Below are 21,062 nucleotides of genomic sequence, written 5' to 3' on the forward strand. Positions count from 1 at the left end.
TGAAGCTCCAATAGTACTTCCTTTAATTAAATTACTTAACATCCATTAACTGTTGGTCACTTTATTAAAGACCAACAGTTGCACTCTTCGCACTACAGATATATTTCTGTGTTGATTGGATATAACCAATCAACAGTGTGATGACCTTTCACAAATTGTTCGTAAATACAGTTAGGCTAAAATTACCTTTTTGCTCTTGTAGTTACATCTAACTCTTTAAGTACCACTGATCCCTCTAATGAACAATAAGTCATAGTCCAACTATGACCAAACCCCTCTCGGACCAAGAGAGGCTGTGGCGCCACATTGTTCAAGCCCTAGAATCAGCCTTTAAGGGAACAATTTATCTACTTACCTAGATGTTAAGGAAGTGAATTCCATCTTGTGTAACTTTGTTCCCAACTCCCCAATCAGAAGAATCCCAAAATAGTAGGCTTATTGAGTCGGCGATCTGACTACTCTCACCCATTCAAATCAAAGGACCACCTTCATAGGCAGAAGTTCACAACTCACTCAAGATTTAGATCATGTCACCTATGGTCATCCTGGTGAAATGTAGGTCTCTAGTATTAATGGTGTTATATAATGAGACTAGTCATTTTGTGGTCCAATTTTATACAAACTTTTTTGTATAGGATACCCCCGTTCACATGTCTCCACATGAATGATCAAGATCAGATCATTTGTAGCACTTTGCAATAATTGTAACATCTAAAAAGCGGGTCGTATTCGTAGTGTCACCACTATAAGGTATCCAACCTTATCCATTTACTACAGACCTTTTTGGTTATCATTTATGTTGGGATTGGTATCTTAAATCTCTTTTGTACTCTCGTAGTTTGTAAATTAATAAAATAATTGTTATTTTATGAGCATTTACTCAATTCAATAAACTAAAATTCTATGTTATTTTATGTAATTTAAACATGTATATAGAGACATACAGGTGGATTGTGTTTAAATGATAACATAAACGGTTTATAGTAGATGAATAAGGTTGGGTACCTTATCCTTGCGACACTATGGATACAATCCGCTTTCTAAATGTTTACAAATGTTGTAAAGTGCTACAAATGATTTGATCTCAATCATTCATGTGGAAACATGGAGCAGGGGTATCTTATACAAAGAGTTTGTATAAGATCATACCACAAAATGACTAGTCTCATTATATAACGTCGTTAATAGTGGAGACTTACATTTCACCCGGATGAACATATGTGATATGATCTGAATCTTGAGTGAGTTGTGAACTCTTGCCTATGAAGATGGTCATTTGATTTGCATAAGTGAGAGTGGTCAGATCGGCGACTCAATATACCTACCATTTTAGGGATTCGTCCAATTGGGGAGTTGGAAACACAATTACATAGTACAAAATTCACTCATTCCCTAACTCTGGGTAAGTAGATAAATTGCTCTCTCAATGACTGATTCTGGGGCTTGGACAATATGACCAAATCCTCTCTTGGCCTGAGAAAGATTTAGTCATAGTTGGACTATGACTTATTGTTCATTAGAGGGATCAGTGGTACTTAAGGAGTTAGATGTAATTACGGGGGAAAAATGGGTTCAACTATACTTACAAATAATTTGTGAAAGGTCATCACACTGTTGATTGGTTATATCCAATGGATACAGAAATATATCTGTAATGCGAAGAGTGCAACTGTCGATCCTTAGTGGAGGGACTGACAGTTAATGGATGTTGGGTAATTTAATTAAGGAATTTAATTAATTATCCAAGTACCATTGAAGTTTCAAACTTCAGGTCCATAAGGGTAGTTCAACAAGAATTATTGAGAATTAATTTTGGATTAATTTGAATTGTTCAAATTAATTGAGGGAATTAATTATATATCATAGAGTTAATTAAATTTGATATAATTGATATAATGTATTTGATACATTATAGTATAAAGTTTATTTGGAGAGAAATTAAATATTTGAATATGATTCATATAGTAATTATATGAAAGAATTTCATATAATTAAATTTAATATAAATATTATTTATGTTAAATACCGTAAATGGTAGAGAGGAATTAAATATTTGAATATGATTCAAATACTAATTTTATGAAAGAATTTCATATAATTAAATTTAATATAAATATGATTTATGTTAAATATTATAAATTGTTGAGAGGAATTAAATATTTGAATATGATTCAAATATTCATTATATGAAGGAATTTCATATAATTAAATTTAATATTATTTATGTTAAATATTGTAAATGGTAGAGATGAATTAAATATTTGAATATGATTCAAATACTAATTTTATAAATGAATTTCATATAATTAAATTTAATATAAATACGATTTATGTTAAATACCATAAATGGTAAAGAGGAATTAAATATTTGAATATGGTTCAAATATTAATTATATGGATGAAATTCATATAATTGAATTTAGTATAAATGTAATTTGTATTAAAAACCATGCATTGTTGAGAGAAAATAAAACTACATGTTATATTGTACAATATAAAATTTATAGGTTATGTGTTATATTTGATATTACGTATAGTGTGTGCGTATATATATATATATAAACTATTAATTGGATTAAATAATTTTAATTTTAATTTAATTAAAGGGAGAGAGTTACAACTCTCTCCTACTAATTCTCTCTCAACCAGACTTGCAGTAGGGGGTTTAGTTTGAGGATTCATCATCTTCTTCCTCTTCTCTCTGAGGGTCAGAGAGATCTCTCTGAAAAATTTCAAAATTTCACAAAGAAGAAAAATGGTTTTTTCTTCTTTTCCCTCTCAAATTCTCTCCCTCTTCCCAAAAATTAAGAGTCCACAACTCCATAATTCTCAATTTATAAGGAGAACACAGGAGGTTCATTTGTGGTGGTGGCCATTTGGCATTTGGGATTTTGGAGATCGAGATCCAGATCGAAGAGTTCGTGATTCGGATCGAGGGACTATGTGAAAAATTTTGTCTTCAAGGGTAAGTAGCTTTTTAAATCCTAATTTTATTTTATCTTCTAAAAGCATGTTGTATATATATATATATATATATATATTATAATGCATAATGTTTTGTTTTGTAAAATTGGGTTTTTGAGAAAAATTTTAAAGTTGAGAACGTTCCCCTTCTGTTGTGAATCTTCATCGGTTCCTTTCAACTTAAACATGATCTACATGTATGTCTTTACATATATGTTTAAGCTACAGAAGATAACTTTAGATGTTAGTTTATTGGTTTGTGGGTTAATGCTACTAAATGTCAAATAACACATCTCATATTTTATTAAATAAATAAATTTATTTGTACATTACAATTACAAACTACAGGACCTACGAGATGTAGAAGGATTGAGGTAGGTGTTATATGAGCATATGGGTTGTGACCAATTTGTAGAAGTGTAATACATTGTTAAATTCTGTGATATCAAGATCTTAGAAGCTATGACCATCATTGATGTTCTTTCTTATATTCTTCCATTGACTCTTTGGAAAATCGAGGTAGAATATGTTTGTTTAGAGGTGATTAATCTTCTGAATAATGAGTCTACTAACCTTGTCGAGATTGAATTTTCAAAAAGGAAGCTAAGGAGTTATTGCACGCACTTGGAAAAAAAAGACTTTTTGTGATACTTTTTGTTGTTATAATGGTTTAGCTCATTGTCTAGCCTCATTGGGTGATGTAAGATCACCAAACTTCTTTGTTCGAAAGTTCTTTTCTACTGTGGCTTACTAGATAATTTCTCAAAAATTGATTATTTAAGTGTTTCATTTTCTAAAAGAATTGAAAATCTAATGAGAAATTATTAAAAATAGCACTTCAACTTCTATCTTTCAAAACTAGCATACTTTTTGAAAAATCGTTAAACTAATTCTTTTCGTTGGATCTTGGACGAGATCGATCATCAAGATTTAGTTAAAAAAATCATTTTTTCTAACGTATCGATTGTTTTAGCCTTTTGGTCGTTCTCGCTACATCAGAGATGAAACATTGAGATTCTAGTAATTTTTCCAATATTAGGTAATTTATCCAAATTTTATACCAAATCTTACATACCGAGATTCATACCAAGATTTTATATATTTTTATATATTTTATCTTTTTTTGAAAAATTTAAAAATAAAAACCAATCACCTGAGATCCATGTAAAAAAAAATTCATTTGGATAATTAATAAACTGATTTGAAAATTAGAAATTAGGCTAAAGATTTAAAAGTTACTTAAGATTTTGATATAGTATTTGGAGAAAAATTGAAAATATATAAGAATTGGTATACGATTGGAAATATCAAATAATATTAGAATTTCGTTCTCCCAAAAAAGGGTCAAAAAGCCAAAACAATCAATAAGATGGACTGAAAAAAACTATTTGAACAAAATTTAAAAAATGAGATTAATTTTATATGATGAAAACTTAATAGTACTATTTTTGGCCATTTCCAAATTTAATCCTATTAGGAATCATAAACGAAACACTCGACAAAAATGAAAAATTGCTTCATAGATACTTTTGCAATACGAGTCTAAAAACTAAAAAGAAGGTTATTTATATCCTCAATCTATATATTTTTTTTTCTGGGGTACGGCTGCGCTACGGTGGACTAGAAATGCCCAAATACTTGGCACTTGGCAGGCCCAATAGGGTCTTCCCATTTGTTGCGCTATTTGCCGTCGCTCGAAACTTTGGCGGGAACCAAATTGTAATATTTACAACAAACGGCAAAGTCTAACCAGGCTCTTCATCTGAACCGTCCATTGTTTATAATTTCAATTCTGAGACACGTGTCAACATCATGGGCAGTTATAGACTGAAAAAGAGAAAAGAAGGGTAAAGCAGCAATCTGAAGTACCACTTGCTTGCCCTAGTGGGATGCTTCATCACTGAATTTCAAATCCAGGTTCAAAATTTTGAGAGTAGAATTTTGGATTACATTTCCAGTTAGCTAACTGCTGGTGCTGGTGAATTGGAGGACTACTTCCTCCGTCGAACAGAATCTTCTCGTTGGATTTGATGGACGCAGGAGGTGGCAGTGAAAGTCCTGATGAACCTAAGAAGGGCAAATCAAAAACACCCAGGAAGCCCAAAGAAAGCATCCTCAAGCAAAGTATCTTCTCCCTCTTTTGCTTTCCTTTGAGTTCGATTTATTGTTTTTGTAATTTTGTTAATTTGATTGAGTTTTGTCCTACTTTGCAGAATCACCAGCTGAGTTCTTTGCGGAGAACAAGAATATTGCTGGGTTTGATAATGTGAGCTGCTTTCAGTTTGTTTTCTTACTATCGACTGTCTTTTACGGGTTAGTTTTAGTACTAGGAATCGCTCAAATTAATTAAGCTGAATTGTAGTCGCTTTTCTTGATCTTGATATAATTGAATGTGAGAAATATGGATTTAAAAAGAATTATCGTAGCGGACGAAGCAAGCAATGAGTTACTGGCAGATTAGGTGGTGATTTTCGTCATCACATAATGAATTGGAAAGAAGTTAGGATGCTAGTTGAGAGTATTCTCGTCTGCAATTTTTGTTGTTACTCTTATTATTGATACTTTGAGATCTTCTATGAATTGTCAGCCTGGGAAATGTCTCTACACCACTGTGAGGGAGCTTGTGGAAAATTCCCTTGATTCTGCAGAGTCTATATCTGAGCTTCCCGTGGTAGAAATTACCATGTAAGTCTAGGTTCGCATGAACACAACTCAAAACCTTGTTTTAGAAAATTCCACATAAATGCTGAACTATGAAAATCCAAGTGGTTGAGATATGTGATGTTCCATGGATGTTTCACAATGCAGTGAAGAGATATTGAAAACCAAGTTTAATTCTATGATTGGTCTGGTTGATCGAGAACGTGTTGATGAGGAACTTTATGATGATTATGAGACTGCTAAGGCTCGTGAGGTTTGTTAATCATATTTTGACTGTTACTGTTCCTTTGTATTTCCCTTTCATGGTTGGCTTTTGCTGAAACCAACTATTCTCTTCTCAAAGAAATAGAGAGAGGAGGGATATTGTGTTCTTATGCATTGTTTTTCATGTGGGATGGTGTTTTTTGTCCTTTGTTTGAGATCCCCACTTTTCATGGATTGTAAATTACCCACGTTTTGACCAAATAAAATGCAGAAAGATATTTATGATAAAATTCATACTATGCAATTCTTTTTTTTGTTTTTTTTCTCAGAAAAGATTAGCAAAAGAAGCACGTGCTCAAGAAATACAGGCAAAAAATGCTGCCCTTGGGAAGAAAGGCAGAGAGCCTGCAGCTTCAAAAGGTATGAAAGGTCGTGGTGAGGCTTCATTCTACCGGGTGACTTGCAAAGTATGACTTTTCTCCATTCCCTATCGTTTGGTCAATCTTGCAAATATAGTATCTTCAATATCTTCTTTCTCGATCAAACTTGGTTCTTTTTCTGTTTTTTTTTAATCCCTAGGATAATGGAAGAGGAATGCCACATGATGACATACCAAATATGTTTGGCCGAGGTTATTATATTACTTTGATGGTTTACTTTCTTCTTCTCACTTGTAGTTATTTGCCAATGAGATCAGATTGTTGCTTTAAACTTATAAAACCTATGGTGTTAGATGATACTTCATAAACTTCTCAGTGTTTCGCATGTGCAGTGCTCTCTGGAACAAAATATGGCTTGAAGCAAACCCGTGGAAAGTTTGGTCTGGGTGCAAAGATGGTAGGCGCTGTCCTATATACTGATGAAATAACACTATTGCACTAAATGCTTATAACACAGTTGCAAATTCACTTGCACTTGAGAAGTACTGCAATAACTATGACTTGCATACTAAATTCTAGTTCCATGGTCCCTTTCATGCTAATGGGTTTAACTGTGATATATCTTTTATATGATGGACAAAGTAGACTGGCAAGTTGAGTTAATACGAGACACCATGGTCATTATTTCACGTAGCCTAATGCCTAAAAGAAGTAGCTTCATTTATACTGCCTGGGAACCCAGAATGTTATGTGTAATTACTTAATAGCAATTAGTACTTATTTTTTATGTAAATGACTACATATTATATTATGTATAAGAAAATGCAATCAATTTGTTTCCTGTTATTCCACTTGATGTTAAGATGCGACACATTTGTAAACTCCTATAATTTTGCAGGCATTAATTTGGTCTAAGATGAGTACCGGTCTTCCTATAGAGATATCATCATCAATGAAGGGTCAAAATTACATTTCATTCTGCCGCTTAGATATTGATATTCACCGGTAGGCTTTTGTGATGCGTTGATGATTTTATGATATATTTTGCTTACTGATTTTCTTCTTCTCACTAGCACATGGCAAGCAGTATAATTCCATTTTCTTATTATTTTTTTTTGTAAGATTTCTATGTTCATTTTAACATCTGTTCAGCTCGTTTTTTGGTCTTTGGTTCATGTTGGCCTCATTTTATGTGTCTCCATATAGGAACATTCCACACATTCATATCCAAGAAAAACGTGATAACAAGGATCAATGGCATGGAGCTGAAATTCAAGTTGTAATTGAAGGAAATTGGACAACTTACCGTGTATGCTCTACTTTACTGATACTTACTAGTCCCCATTTTGAGGGAACTTCCAGTCTCTAGAGTTGCTGAGTAAATATTTCACTTCATTAATACATTCCATATTGTGCAAGTGCAGTCGAAAATTTTGCATTATATGCGACAGATGGCAGTTATCACACCTTATGCTCAATTTCTTTTCAAATTTGTTTCGGATACACCTGAGTATGTTGTCTCTCTCTCATGTGCACATCCAAAACAATTATCATGCATCTTATATGTCTTTTTTATGCAGTAAAAATATCACAATTAGATTTTCTCGGAGAACAGATGTTATGCCTCCAGTTCCTCTAGAGACTAAACACCATCCATCTGCTGTTGATTTGCTGTTGATAAAGCGCCTTATTGCAGAAACAGCCAAACAGAACCTTTTACAGTTTCTCCAGCACGAATTTGTAAACATAGGGAAATCATATGCTGAACGGTTAATTGGTTAGCATATCATCCTTGTCTTTAATATCGTACCTATTGTTTACTTACAGAAACTTTATTTTGCATGAGTTTTAATTTTCTAATTTCTTCTCCCGGCACCCATTTTCCGTGGGTTCAGAAACACTTACACATAACAAAAGAAAAAAGGGAAACGAAAAAGAAAAGAAAAATGAAAACATTGATGAGGAAAATAATGAATAGATAAAGTTCTCCAATAGTACTACTTGTTATCAAGGATGGCTTGAGTTTATAGTCATGTGACCTGGAGTCATGGGAGGTGTTTACTTTCATGGGGTACAAAACGGTTAAGCTCTTAAGGAATCCCTTTGATCGGTATTACTAGAGACTGATCTTATATTAAATTAATTGCTTACAATGATTTATTTTTGGGTTTTCTAGTTTCAGTTGGTTACATTCTTAAAATGTAAAATGAGAAGTTGATTGCATATTCTCTGATGATTTATCTTTCCCAGGAGAAATGGGCCCAGAATTTAGCCCCAAAATGTCTGTTAAGTCTCTGACATCTCAGCAAATAGTCCGTATTCATCAGTTGTTTCGTCAAGCTAAATTTGATGATCCTAGTGGTGATGTGAGTTGCCTCATTCTTTTTGGTAAATTTATGTTAGAAGAACTATGAGCCTTGGTTCTTCAGATCTCTTCACTTTGGTTTCTTTATATAAGTTTGTACAACTTATTTGTCTACACATTTTTGCAGTGTCTTAGTCCTGCTGGGGAATACAATCTTCGACTTGGAATTATAAAGGAACTGCATCCTGACATGGTTGCTACTTATTCAGGCAGGTTGTACTTGAATTTGGAACTCTGCCAATTGTGCTAGATCTGCATGCTTCTTATTCTTACTTGAAGCTGATATATATACGATGTGCGTATATATTCCTTATAAACTAGACGCTTGATCTTTTTTGCCTTGATGATTTATATTAGTTTCCAAATATGTCAATTTTATGTCAAATGTTGGCAGTGCTCAAGTTTTTGAGGGACATCCATTCATTGTTGAAGCTGGTGTTAGTATTGGAGGAAAAGATGTGAAACAGGTTTTTTTTCCTTATTAACTTATTTGACTGGCCATTTAAATATGAAAAATTTTCACAGGTAGTAAAAATGCCAAATTATTTATATAAATAATAAAAAAAACACAGACACTGATAAACTTCTATTAACATTCATTCATTATTGAAGCTGGTGTTAGTATTGGGGGAAAAGATGTGAAACATGTTTTTTTTCCTTATTGGTCTAACTTATTTGACTAGCCATTTAAATATGAGAAATTTTCATAGATAGTAAAAATGGCAAACTATTTACAGAAATAGCAAAAAACAAAAGACACTGATAGACTTCTATCAATCTCTACCAATGATAGAGTTGTATCAGTTTCTATCATTGATAGCATCAATGATAGAGTTGTATCAGTTTCTATCATTGATAGTATCAATGATAGACTTCTATCAGTTTCTATCACTGATAGACACTGATAGACTTCTATCTACCTTTATTAATGATATAAACTTTTATCGATTTCTATCACTGATAGACATTGATAGACTTTTATGAGCGTCTATCAGTGATAGACTTGTATCAGTTTCTATCACTGATAGACCCTGATAGATTTCTATCAGTGTCTATCTGTGATAGACATTGATAACAATGTCTATTACAACTATGATTAAATTTTCCTATTTTTGTATATATTTTCCCTTATTTTTCTATTTTTGAAAACCCCCTTAAAATATTATGCTAGCTTGCATTATTTTCATCATTCTATCTGATCTAATTTTAGGGTGGTGGTAATGCTAGTCTGCTAAAGGAAGTGGAGAGACAAAAATGATGTCTTCCCTTGATATTGGTCTTTTGATCTTTGTGCATGCACATTCACTGAAATTTAATGATGATGGACATTTAAGCGTCTTATTTTACTTCCAATTACTTATAAAATAAAGAAAATATTTATCAATGTATTCAATACCTCAACAGTTATTACTAAAATTTGTAGTAAAAAAAGAAGGGTTTGCATAATATCTCATCGCTGTCTTATTCATCAATACTAATTTTTTTGTACTTTCTTCAATGCAAATTGCAATGAGGAGATAATACATGAATGTATTTTGTGTGTAAGGACGATGATTTCCACAACAAAGGTGGAAGTTATGCTTTAAAGATGTTTCTTTCTTTTTTTGGGGGGATTTTCAAAAATAGAAAAATAAAAGAAAATATTTACACAAATAGAAAAGTTTAATTATTTTCTCCTTCTCCATCTTCCGGCTTCTCCATCTTCTGGTTTCTTCTTCATCCTCTTCTCCTTTTTCTCAACTATAAATCGTTTTCTTCTTCGTCTCCGTTTATAGTTTTGTTGCTAGTTCAAAAATGTTAATTAGAATGACAATGATAGATAATGGAAGGCCAAATTATAGACCAAGTGATAGTAGTTTTTGATAGTTTTGTTGCTAGTTCCAAAATAGCAATTAGAATGATAATCATAGACAAGAGAAGGCTAAGTGATAGACCAAGTGATAGAACACTATCATTATCTATCACAGGTAGACACTGATAGTTGTCTATCATTGTCTATCTGTGATAGACAATGATAGTTTTCTATCACTTTCTATCAGTGATAAATAGTGATAGACTACTATTAATGGTCTATCAAATAGATAATGATTTTATTCTTAATTTTGTTGCCGTCAACTATACATTATTGAATATGAAAGTCTTGTTGCTTTTAGATAGTTGTGATGGACATTGTTTAGATAGTTGTGGTGGACATTATTATCACTATCTATCATAGATAGACACTAATAGTAGTCTATCACTGTCTATTAGTGATAAACAGTGATAAAGTAATCAATTGCCTATTAATAGATAATCATTTTGGTGTTGCTAGTCGTTGGTAGTTGTTCCTATTTTTTTTTAGATAGTTTATGATACATACACTAGACATTGTTATTGAAAATTTTATTGCTTTTAGATAGTTGTGTTAAACATTGTTATCAATATCTATCACAGATAGACGCTGATAAAAGTCTATCAGCATCTATCAGTAATAGAAACTACTGAAAGAAATCTATCAGTATCTATCAGTGATAGGAACGGATAGAAATTCTACTAAAGTCTATCAATATCTATCAGTGATAAAAACTGATAGAAGTCTATCATTGATATTAAGTAATAGAAATTGATACAAGTATATCATTGATAGAGGTTGATAGAAGTCTATCGATGATTTTTTTGCTATTTCTATTAAATAGTTTGGGATATTTTCTATCTGTGAATTTTTTTTAATTATATATTATATATATATAATTTTTTTAATTTTAAAGAAACAATTATTTTCGTTGAGAAAAAATTGAAAGAATACAAGAGCATATAAAAAACTAATCCGCCGAAATTCTACTAAAGAAAATGGCGCGAAGTAAAATGTTGCATATAGCATAATTACAAAAATTATTTGAAATCAAAGCCCAAATGGAAACATGAAACCTCACCAAGGATCAAACATCATTAGGGCCTCTCTTTACATCTCTAAACACTGTTATTTCTTTCTCCCCAAAGATCCTATAAACAGAGCACACATCGCAGCAAAACCACAAGGTCATAACTGGTGTTATATCTTTTAGTTTTCATTTGCTAGCTTTATATACTGTATATTGTTTCATTAAAATGGAAAGGAAGGGGCGGTCGTATTTTTTGTCCATGCAAGTAAAATAAACTTTATTTGATAGTGAAAAAAGTATTTGACTAAACGTGTAGCTGAAAGTAAATATTGGAACTTGTTTTTATTACAGGGTCTGAATATTTTCCGGTTTGCAAATCGGATACCCCTTCTTTTTGAGCAAGGTGCAGATGTTGTGACTAGGACTGCCCTTAAGAGGATCAAGTAAGATTGGAAGCACGTAATGTTCCCATTTAAAAAATTTTCATTCTTTAGGTGGTGGAACGAAACTCATAGGTTTAATATTGTTTTGCCAATTCTAGTTATGGAAGTTGTAGTTTTTTAACAGAAGACTGACTTTCATCTTGACCATCCTCCCCTCCCCCTCTCTCCCTCTTTAGTTGGAATAGTTATAAAATCAACCAAACTCAAGATAAAATTGGTGTGTTCGTGAGTATTGTTAGTACGAAGATTCCTTTCAAGGGAACTGGAAAGGAGTACATTGGAGATGACATATCTGAAATAGCATCTGCTGTCAAGGTATACATTTTCATTTTAACTACAATATGCATATGTTAAGATCCGCTGACGTTGTTAGTTCATTTTAACTACAATATACATTTCATTTTCCAGTCTGCCATTCAGCAGTGCTGCATTCAATTGAAAAGCAAAATAGTGAAGAAAATACAAGCACGTGAGCAGCAGGAAAGGAAACGGAATTTGAGCAGGTAATTTAGACATTCCCTTTGTTGAAGGATTGATATAATTAAATTTATCATAACTTATCCTTTTAAGTTTTTTTGGTTGATTGGTGATTTAAGGTCATGTGTTTGAACCCTATAATATCATTTTCTCTCCACCTAAAATTGATTTTCTCTTGTTTGGCATGTGAGAGAAGTGTTGAAGTATTGAATATTGATATAATTAAATTTACAATAACTCATCAACTTAAGCTTTGGGATTGATTGGTGGTTGAACAATCTTAACTTAAGCAGCTTAGATTTCTTTCTTGAAAATGTTCTACCATTTTGAAGATTTTACCGCTATATATATTCCTTGAGTTGATATAATCACACTGCATTGACTTGGTTTATAGGTATATCCCGGATGCAACAAATGCCGTGTATAATGTTTTGAAAGAAATGGCTCAAGCGCATGCATCAAAGAAGAAACGTCATGACTGTGAGGATGCTGAAATACTGAGTAAAGTATCTGCTCGCTTGATTACAAATGAGACATTGAGGGATAAACTTGCACAGCATGTTGAACAGGTGAGGTCAAGCCGTACTCTGCTTGTGCCTAAATTTAAGTTATAAACTGATCAGTGGAGTATTAATTTAACTTTAAGGCTCTAGTTTGATGAGAAATAATTCGAGGCTGATACAATGTGGTGGGTGATTCTATACAGTTGCACTAAAGATTTAGTTAAACCATACATCCAAGGGCTTGGTGGAGAGTAGCTCATAATTTTTCCAATTTGATACATCTATTTAAACCATTGTAACTATAAGATGTCCTTGGAAGTAAAAAAATACGTCTATATGGTTCGGTTTGGTTATCTCTGGCATCAGCTCGGTTTGGTTCTAATCTGGGGTTTGGGACTGAAAACTGAACCAAATTGGTTTGCTTCTCTATTTTAGCAAAAAGTATAGTTTGGCCTAGTGGAATCATGTTTACTTACTGCATATGATATAACCAATTTCCATTCCTTTTCTTTTTCCAGGTCGACCATGAAATGGCCATGGAATATGCCACACAGAGTGGAGCAAGTGCAGAGCCCAAAGAAGAAATATACATTCAGTCACTGGATGCTACAGATAGCTTCACTGACTTTCGAAGCCCTTTGTTTGTTTTCAGACTGATTTATTAATGTTCATTGATATGATTATTTGTGACTTATCATTTGATTATGAATAGATAGACACGAAATTGTAATTGTTATTGAACTCATTGACTCATTACTTTCGTTGGTCCTATATGAAAAAAATAAAGGTAGATGTGGGGGAAAAAGAGAGGAAGACCTATATAAAATGTCTTTTTTTCACCCTCTCATATGATGCCTGGGTGCTGTGGGCCTGTTTCAGGCAAGTTTTGTTCATCTTGGGTTGGTCTCTCCAGGGCCAGACAACTGGAAATATCCCTCAGCATGAGGCTGGCCCTTTTTATTTTCAGAATCAGCAAAGTTTTCAAATGCTACACCGACCAAACCTAAAGCATTTGAACTCCTCTTGACACTCCTAAAATCCGTATGCACTACAGAATTACTTGTCAACCCAGTTTGTATAGTTTAGGTTCGGTCAATAAAAAGTTTATATATGTCAACATTTGTGTGCCTATGCCACTTAACCAACATTTTGTCATTAAATAGCGATTCCGTTTTCATTAGTTTTGATACTGAAATTCATTTCATAATTTCCTCCAAGCTAGCGAGTATGTTTTCTTAACTTTAATTAAATTACAAGTTTAGTATTCAAATCTTTTCTTTTGTGTCTATTTGGTCTCTAAATTTATAAAATTGTCTAACTGGTTTTTGAAATTTCAAATTTATGCCTAATAGGTCTCTAAACTTTTAAAATGTCCAACAAGTCTTCAATTTCATCTGTCTGTAACAAATTTATGACTTATTCAAAGTTTTTAAATATTATTTGATAATTTTAGAGTTTTGAGAAAACGGACACAAAATTAAACGTTCAAACATTTATGGAGTGAAGTATCCAACTGTTGAAATGGTATTGGTGAGCTATCCTCGGATTTGCAATAAAATGCCAATTTAGAACGTAAAATATGTTTAAAAAAATGTACAGAGAAAGATGAAATGCTCGATGATTGAGCAGTGGTGAATTGCTTTGAATATAAAGGGAAAGCACAAGCCTAATAGAAAGAATATTCTAAAGCTAAAATATTTAAGGGAAATTTGTACGGATGATCTAATTTTTTGGGTCCAAAATGTCAAATGACCAATTAAAAAAAAATGTCAATTGACTCTCTGTTCACATCATCGCCATACCAAATTACGTAAATTATCCTTACACCAGTCTCACAAGGTAAATCTCGCTTTCGTTTGATTAAAAACTCTCACTCTCACTTGAAATTCCCTGGTTTGATGTGGTTGCTTGTCAGTGTACGAATGATTTGACAGTTTTCATGATGGAAGCCTCAAATCAAATCAATAATACCTAAACACAATACAATTATGATTTTTTTAAACTCTAAACTCCATTTCAAAGGTGATTATTTTTCTAGTTTTTGACAGTATTTTGTTGAATGGAGATTTTTCGAATGGGGATTTCCAAGACGAGGTTTTTTCAGAACAAAACAGGTTTTTCAGAAAGGTGCTTCATTATTTTGAGTCTGTTTAATTATTTTTGCTGTGTTATTTCTGGAAAGGTAGTATTATGAAATTTTGTATTGAGAGAGAGTAAGCGAGAGATAGAACGGGAGTGAGAAAGAGCAAGAGTAAGAGAGAGAGCAAGAGTAAGATAAAGAGCGAGATTATGAGAGAGCGAGATTTTGAGAGAGAGCGAGATTGAGAGAGTGAGATTAAGAGAGAGAGCGAGAGTACACTTCAATTGCTTGTACAACTTAATGAAAAATGTTTTCTTGCTTTGTAAGATGATAGAAAAGTGTCTACTTATTCGATATGAAGGTGATTGGGATGAGAATGAAAGTTCGTATATTGGGGGACAGTTGACAGGAATAATTTTGCCTTATACATTGAAGTATGAAGAACTTAAATCTCACATTTACAGGGTTATAAATGTCAGTTTTTCAGAGTTTGATCTTATACTGAGAGTTAAATATAAGCTTGAATTTGAAGCCCATCCACAGTACATAAGAAATAATGATGAGTTCGCTTCCTTCTTTTGCGAGAAGAGCTTAGTAGACTTTAATTAGCTGTAACGTTGAAATCGAATCAGGACGAAAATATTGGAATGAGGTTTGGAAATGTGAGTTATGATGATACGACTGTGGACAGACAATACGAGGAATCATATCAGTTTCGTTGGGAAGAGGATGATATTCCATTATCTACCAACATTGTACCATCAACATTATCACTAGACAATGACCCCACTAATCCAACAAGATTGAATTTAGAATTGGGCGGTACTTCAGTTGTTGATAATGAGAGACCATCTAGATTCAATTATATGGATTATGGTCATCCAGAGCAAAGTTGTGGTCCTTCAGTAGATGTGAATGTGCAACCAACAGGATTGAATGAAATGGATCGTGATCATGGAGATGTGCGTCGTTCTACAATAGCTTCAGTGGTTCTACCATCTGTGTCTTCAAGTCATAGGACAGAGTTGATTATGCTTGGCACCTCTTCATCTGGGACAGAGGATGTTGAAGTTGGTCAACTATTTTTGAGCAAAAAGGACTTGAAAATGAGATTACCTATTTTGTCCATCAACAAAAATTTTGAATTTAAGGTCAGAAAGTCAACCAAATCTCTATTCACTGTCAAATGTATTGGGGAGACATGTAAGTGGAGCCTTCGTGCAGTCAAAATGGAAGGGTTTGATATATTCAAGATCACAAAGTACTGCAGTTCGCACACATGTTCCATTGGAATTCTGAATCACGGCCATAGACAAGTAGCTGTTAAGGTTGTTGGTCAGCTGATTAAAGATAAGTTCATAGGAATAAGACGTATTTATAAACATTTTCATATCGTTGAGGATATGAGGAGAGATTATGGCGTGAACATAAGTTATGATAAAGCGTGGCGTGCAAGGGAAACCGCGTATGATCTCATTAGAGGTACTTCAGAATACTTATACTCCATACTACATGCTTATGGAGAAGAGTTAAAAATAGAGAATCTAGGTACAGTTTTTGAGATCGAACATGAAGAAGAGGTGCATTTCAAGTATATATTTATGACATTAGGGCCTTGTATTAGAGGTTTCGCAAGTTGTCAGTCTGTGATAATTGTTGATGGGTCGCACTTTAAAGAAAAATACAAAGGCATCATGTTGGTTGCGATTTCTATGGACGAGAACAATCAATTATACCCACTGGCATATGCAATAGTGGACAATGAAACTGATCGATCACTTGAAATGTAGTATCGGAGAACTTGATAATTTGGTGTTTATGTCTGATCGGATGGTATCTATCAACAATGCTATTCGTGCATTTTTTCCCACGACATTTCATGGATTGTGTACATGATATATAGAACAAAATCTTGTTACAAACTTTAAGGATAGCATGATTGTTGGGATATTTAGAGATGCAGTAAGGGCATTTTGCATGACAGAGTTCCAGTCAAAATGGGAAAAACTCCATAGTTTTTGAGACGGTTCTGTCACAAAATATCTAGAAGACATCGGTCTTCAAAGGTGGACACGGGTTTACCAAATAGAACGAAGATATTATAACATGACATCCAATAGTGCAAAGTGTTTCAATTCGTTAACTAAAGAGTACCGACTATTGCCCATAGTATGCTTGATTGAACATGTTAGAGGAATGCTCCAATCGTGGTTCTACGAATTGAGGAATTACTGGACATCTCGAACGACATTGCACTATGACTACTGTGAAATCCGATTGGCAAGTGAGGCCAATAAGGGTAGACGATATCGGGTTGAGCCTGTTGATTGTTATCAGGTCTACGTGCGAGATAATCGATTGGACGGTATTGTCAATCTTCACTCAAAGGAATGCACGCGTAAGGAATTCGACTCACTTGGTATCCCGTGTTCACATGCAATTGTTGCTGCCAAGGAACGAAATATAGCCATCCAAAGTCTTTGTAGTCGATTTTATACAGTGGACTCTCTAATGACTGCATATGCAGAGCCTATAAATCCACTTGGCTACACATCTGAATGGAAGAGACCTTCTGGATATGTAGAAAAGACTATCCTTCTTTTGAAGTTTGTGGCACAAGTCGGGCGACGGAGAGTGAGAAGAATACCATCCAGAGGAGAATTTCGCAGACAAATGAAATGTGGTCAATATGGGAATTATGGGCATAACCGCCAAAATTATAGCGAACTGCTCACAACCGTGCGACGTGCTGAGAAATCGTGACACAAACACCCCTCATCTAGTTCAGTTTATAACTAACATGTAACATTTCATTTGTTATAAATATCATTGATCAGTTTTTCATACGTCATACTTGTAACATACTTCATACTTTTTCATACTTGTAACATACTTGTAACATACTTCATACTTTTTCATACTTCATACTTGTAACACTTCATACTTCATACTTTCATCTTGTAAACAAAAAATAATGACAAGCTAGAGTATTTCTATAATAGCAATCTTCATATTCTCTCAATCTTCATACTTGTAACAAAAAAACAATAACTTCATACTCTCTCAATCTCGTGCTCTCTCAAAATCTCACTCCCTCTCAAAATATCGCTCTCTCAATGTTTGAACTTTGGACCTTGAACTTTGATATAATGTTCTATATACCATTGATACAATGAAAAGAGCAATAGCTCAATTATACATGTTCTGATAAAATGTATGATATTGAACTTTGAACTTACATAAAAAATACATGTTAAATTATACATGTATACCATTGATACAATTATATAATGAAAAGAGCAGTAGCTTAATTATACATGTTTTACATACATAAAAAATACATGTTTTGCATACATAAAAAATAAATGTTTTTACATCCATAAAAAATACAATAAAAAATACATGTTCTATACACATAAAAAATATGAAGTGTTCGCTTATAGTTGACACGCTAACTGCATCCTATATTCACTCATCTTCTCCTGAGTGATTACGGATGGAGGTGTTCTAGTAATTTTATTGTAAAGATGCCACAATCAAGCGATCCGTGCTGTATGTCGACGTTCATAGGTCGCGATATTTTCCAACGGGCTGTGGATAGGTCCGACTTTGAACGATTCACGTCACAATAGTGAAGTAGGGATGGTACTGTGACAGTCAATGACTCTATCCAATTCACCAACTTTGTCATTGGTGTGTATGACGGAAGTGAATCGAACATGAATATGTGGCCTCTGTTAATGTCCATTGCAAGAACCATCCAATACTCATTGATATTCATTGTTGTATAAACAAAATCTACATCTACCCATTTGACATCAAATTTACCGATGACGTAGTCCTTATATGTGTTTTCATCCTCCCATGCTAGGGCAGCCTCCGGAAGTGTCTTATTCTTTATTTGTTTAAATACCCCGCCACGAGCATTAAGGTGACTCTATCAAATAAAATGAGAAGTTAAGTAACAAAATAAAATGAGAAGTTAGGAAACAAAATATCAAAATTTACTGTTACACCAATTGGCAAGATGGTGAACTTGTGCATGTACATGTCCGGCCGGGTATAAAATTTTTCTTTCATAAAATAAAATAAAGTATTTATGGTTTGCACAAAAAATTACTATGTCAGTAAAAGTACAAGATATCCAACATGTAAAGAAGTCAAGACTAGGAAACTTACATCGCACTCGACCCACGAACTCGGGGAAATCAATTCCTTGAAGAATTGCTTAGCGAGTGGTTTAAAGAAGTTCTCTTAAACTTCGTTTTCGGTATTCTCGTCTGAGATCTAACCTATAATTTTTGTAACGATATTGTGTGGAACATCATGTGCTACGTTGTATGCGACGATCGCTCTGGATAGTGACATAGCTATACCTAGGAGAGGATGCTTAACCACACTTTTCTTCTTTACTTGAGCTGGAGGTGTATATTTATTAACAAGTTTCCTCTTACGATTAATTCTTCGAGATTCCTACATAAACATATAACAAAACGTTACTCATCAAGAAATATAAAAATATATAAAAAAAGATTATTGATCAATAAATTACTCACCAGTGTAACTCCTTTTGTGGTCGTAACAATCCTAGAAGTTTCGGCCTCTGGGATGGCAAACATGTCAGCCTCTGTATGTGGCATGGTGAGTAAGGCAGACATGTCGGGCTCTGTTTGTGGGACGTCGGCCTCTATAGGTTTGACGTCAATTGGTGATGTTATAGTGGTATCAGGCTCTAGAGGGGGGATGTGAGTAGATGAAGTGGTGGTATTTTGAGGCTCTATGGGGGATGAGAGTGTCAAAGGTAGTTGCATTATTGGTATCGAGATCTCGAGATGGGATGGGTGACCTTGTCATCTCCTCATTCACCGTGGAACCTTTCAATTAGTAAAGTAAAATGATGAGTTCACGAACACGTAAAAACTAAACACGTAAAGACATAAAATGATAATAAATGCAAACCTTGCACATAGACTGCAACAGTGACAGGATGACCGACAATTGTCCTTTCATGTCTGTCATATTTTCCTCCATATTGGATACACGACCATCTAAAAAAAAAAGTTATATCAGCAAAACAGAAGAAGGTATTTCGCCCGATATACGACCATCCAACCTCGATAGTAAGCTATCAATGGTCCGCAGGTACGAATAAATAGAATCATCGGGATTGGCTCCCTCCCTGCGGCAGGCAGCACACTCAGGAAATTCCTCATCCACAGATTGCTCTCTATGGGAGTCCGCAAGATGGACATCAAGTTGGTTCAACTCGTCCTCATCGCGTACGTCCCCCAACATATCATGGAACATATCATCACTAGGTGTGCATGTCCCTCCTTCCACCCTTCCACATTCAGCATCCTTATGCTCAGAATGCTCGTGTTCATCCCCTCCCTCCACCCTAATAACTTCATCATTGTCATCTCCATGATGATCATCACCATCACTTTCACTTTCAAAACTACTCCCATCACTAGTCGACCTGTTGCCACTTTCAGAACTATTATCATCTGCACCTAGATCAAATATAGGTCGTCTGTCCACTGGGGTATCTCGAAACTCTCTTTCAGCATCTGTCATGATGGTACCCTCTTTAACCTTTATCTACATTAACAACCCAATAAACTGGTTAGTGTCAATTTAACAACCAGATAAACATATTATGCATAGAGTAAACGTACATTGTTAGACTCGAATATCTCTCTCTCGAGTACTTTGAAGGACACTGAGTATGAGCATAACCATCGTAATATGCGGGGCAAAGCCACCTTGCTTCTTCGATCCGCAATGTTCCTAGCTATCGATGCAACTATGATCTCGTATGTCCATACCTAAATAAAATTTAACATAAGAACAATAGTAATGTTAAATCAAACAACACGATTATTATGTTAAGCAAATTTACCTGGAACTCTTGTGGAAATTCATGCAAAGAGTACTTCACAATGTAATTTTTATTTCCTTTGACATTCGTCTTGTATAAACCGCTCTTATCATTCAACGCAGTCTTTAGGGCATCCAGTGTCCTCTCCCAAATAATGGCACCCCAATCAAGACTGTTGTAGTACTCTAAGTTTTGAATGTCCTTAAAACGTTTAAGGTTCACTGCATTTTTCTGTTTGTTTTT

The 21,062-nt window shown here is 34.0% G+C and overlaps 1 protein-coding gene across 3 annotated transcripts; it reads left to right on the forward strand.

The window, feature by feature from the left end:
• Positions 1-4,816: 4,816 nt before the first annotated feature.
• Positions 4,817-13,705, forward strand: LOC120089380 (DNA topoisomerase 6 subunit B). Of its 3 annotated transcripts, none has more exons than XM_039046829.1 (19): positions 4,817-5,088; positions 5,178-5,230; positions 5,552-5,649; positions 5,773-5,878; positions 6,159-6,296; positions 6,409-6,460; positions 6,602-6,666; positions 7,108-7,214; positions 7,416-7,518; positions 7,634-7,719; positions 7,790-7,986; positions 8,460-8,575; positions 8,702-8,787; positions 8,969-9,041; positions 11,787-11,878; positions 12,055-12,193; positions 12,287-12,381; positions 12,750-12,924; positions 13,377-13,705. In XM_039046829.1, the coding sequence occupies exons 1-19, from the start codon at positions 4,995-4,997 to the stop codon at positions 13,521-13,523; spliced, it is 2,022 nt and encodes a 673-aa protein (XP_038902757.1). In that variant the 5' UTR covers positions 4,817-4,994; the 3' UTR covers positions 13,524-13,705. The 3 variants fall into 3 exon arrangements, with proteins under 3 accessions (XP_038902757.1, XP_038902759.1, XP_038902758.1); XM_039046831.1 differs by having other exon boundaries at positions 5,047-5,088; positions 5,178-5,277; positions 5,552-5,659; XM_039046830.1 differs by having other exon boundaries at positions 5,047-5,088; positions 5,178-5,277.
• The last annotated feature ends 7,357 nt before the right edge of the window (positions 13,706-21,062 follow it).

This window comes from Benincasa hispida, chromosome 10, assembly GCF_009727055.1.
Source record: "Benincasa hispida cultivar B227 chromosome 10, ASM972705v1, whole genome shotgun sequence".
Classification (NCBI taxonomy): Eukaryota; Viridiplantae; Streptophyta; class Magnoliopsida; order Cucurbitales; family Cucurbitaceae; genus Benincasa; species Benincasa hispida.

Coding starts and splice junctions, on each gene's coding strand:
- LOC120089380 (XM_039046829.1), top strand. CDS start 4,995: ATGGACGCAGGAGGTGGCAGTGAAAGTCCTGATGAACCTAAGAAGGGC. Junction 5,231..5,551: donor ATATTGCTGGGTTTGATAAT/GTGAGCTGCTTT, acceptor ATGAATTGTCAG/CCTGGGAAATGTCTCTACAC. Junction 8,788..8,968: donor GTTGCTACTTATTCAGGCAG/GTTGTACTTGAA, acceptor AAATGTTGGCAG/TGCTCAAGTTTTTGAGGGAC.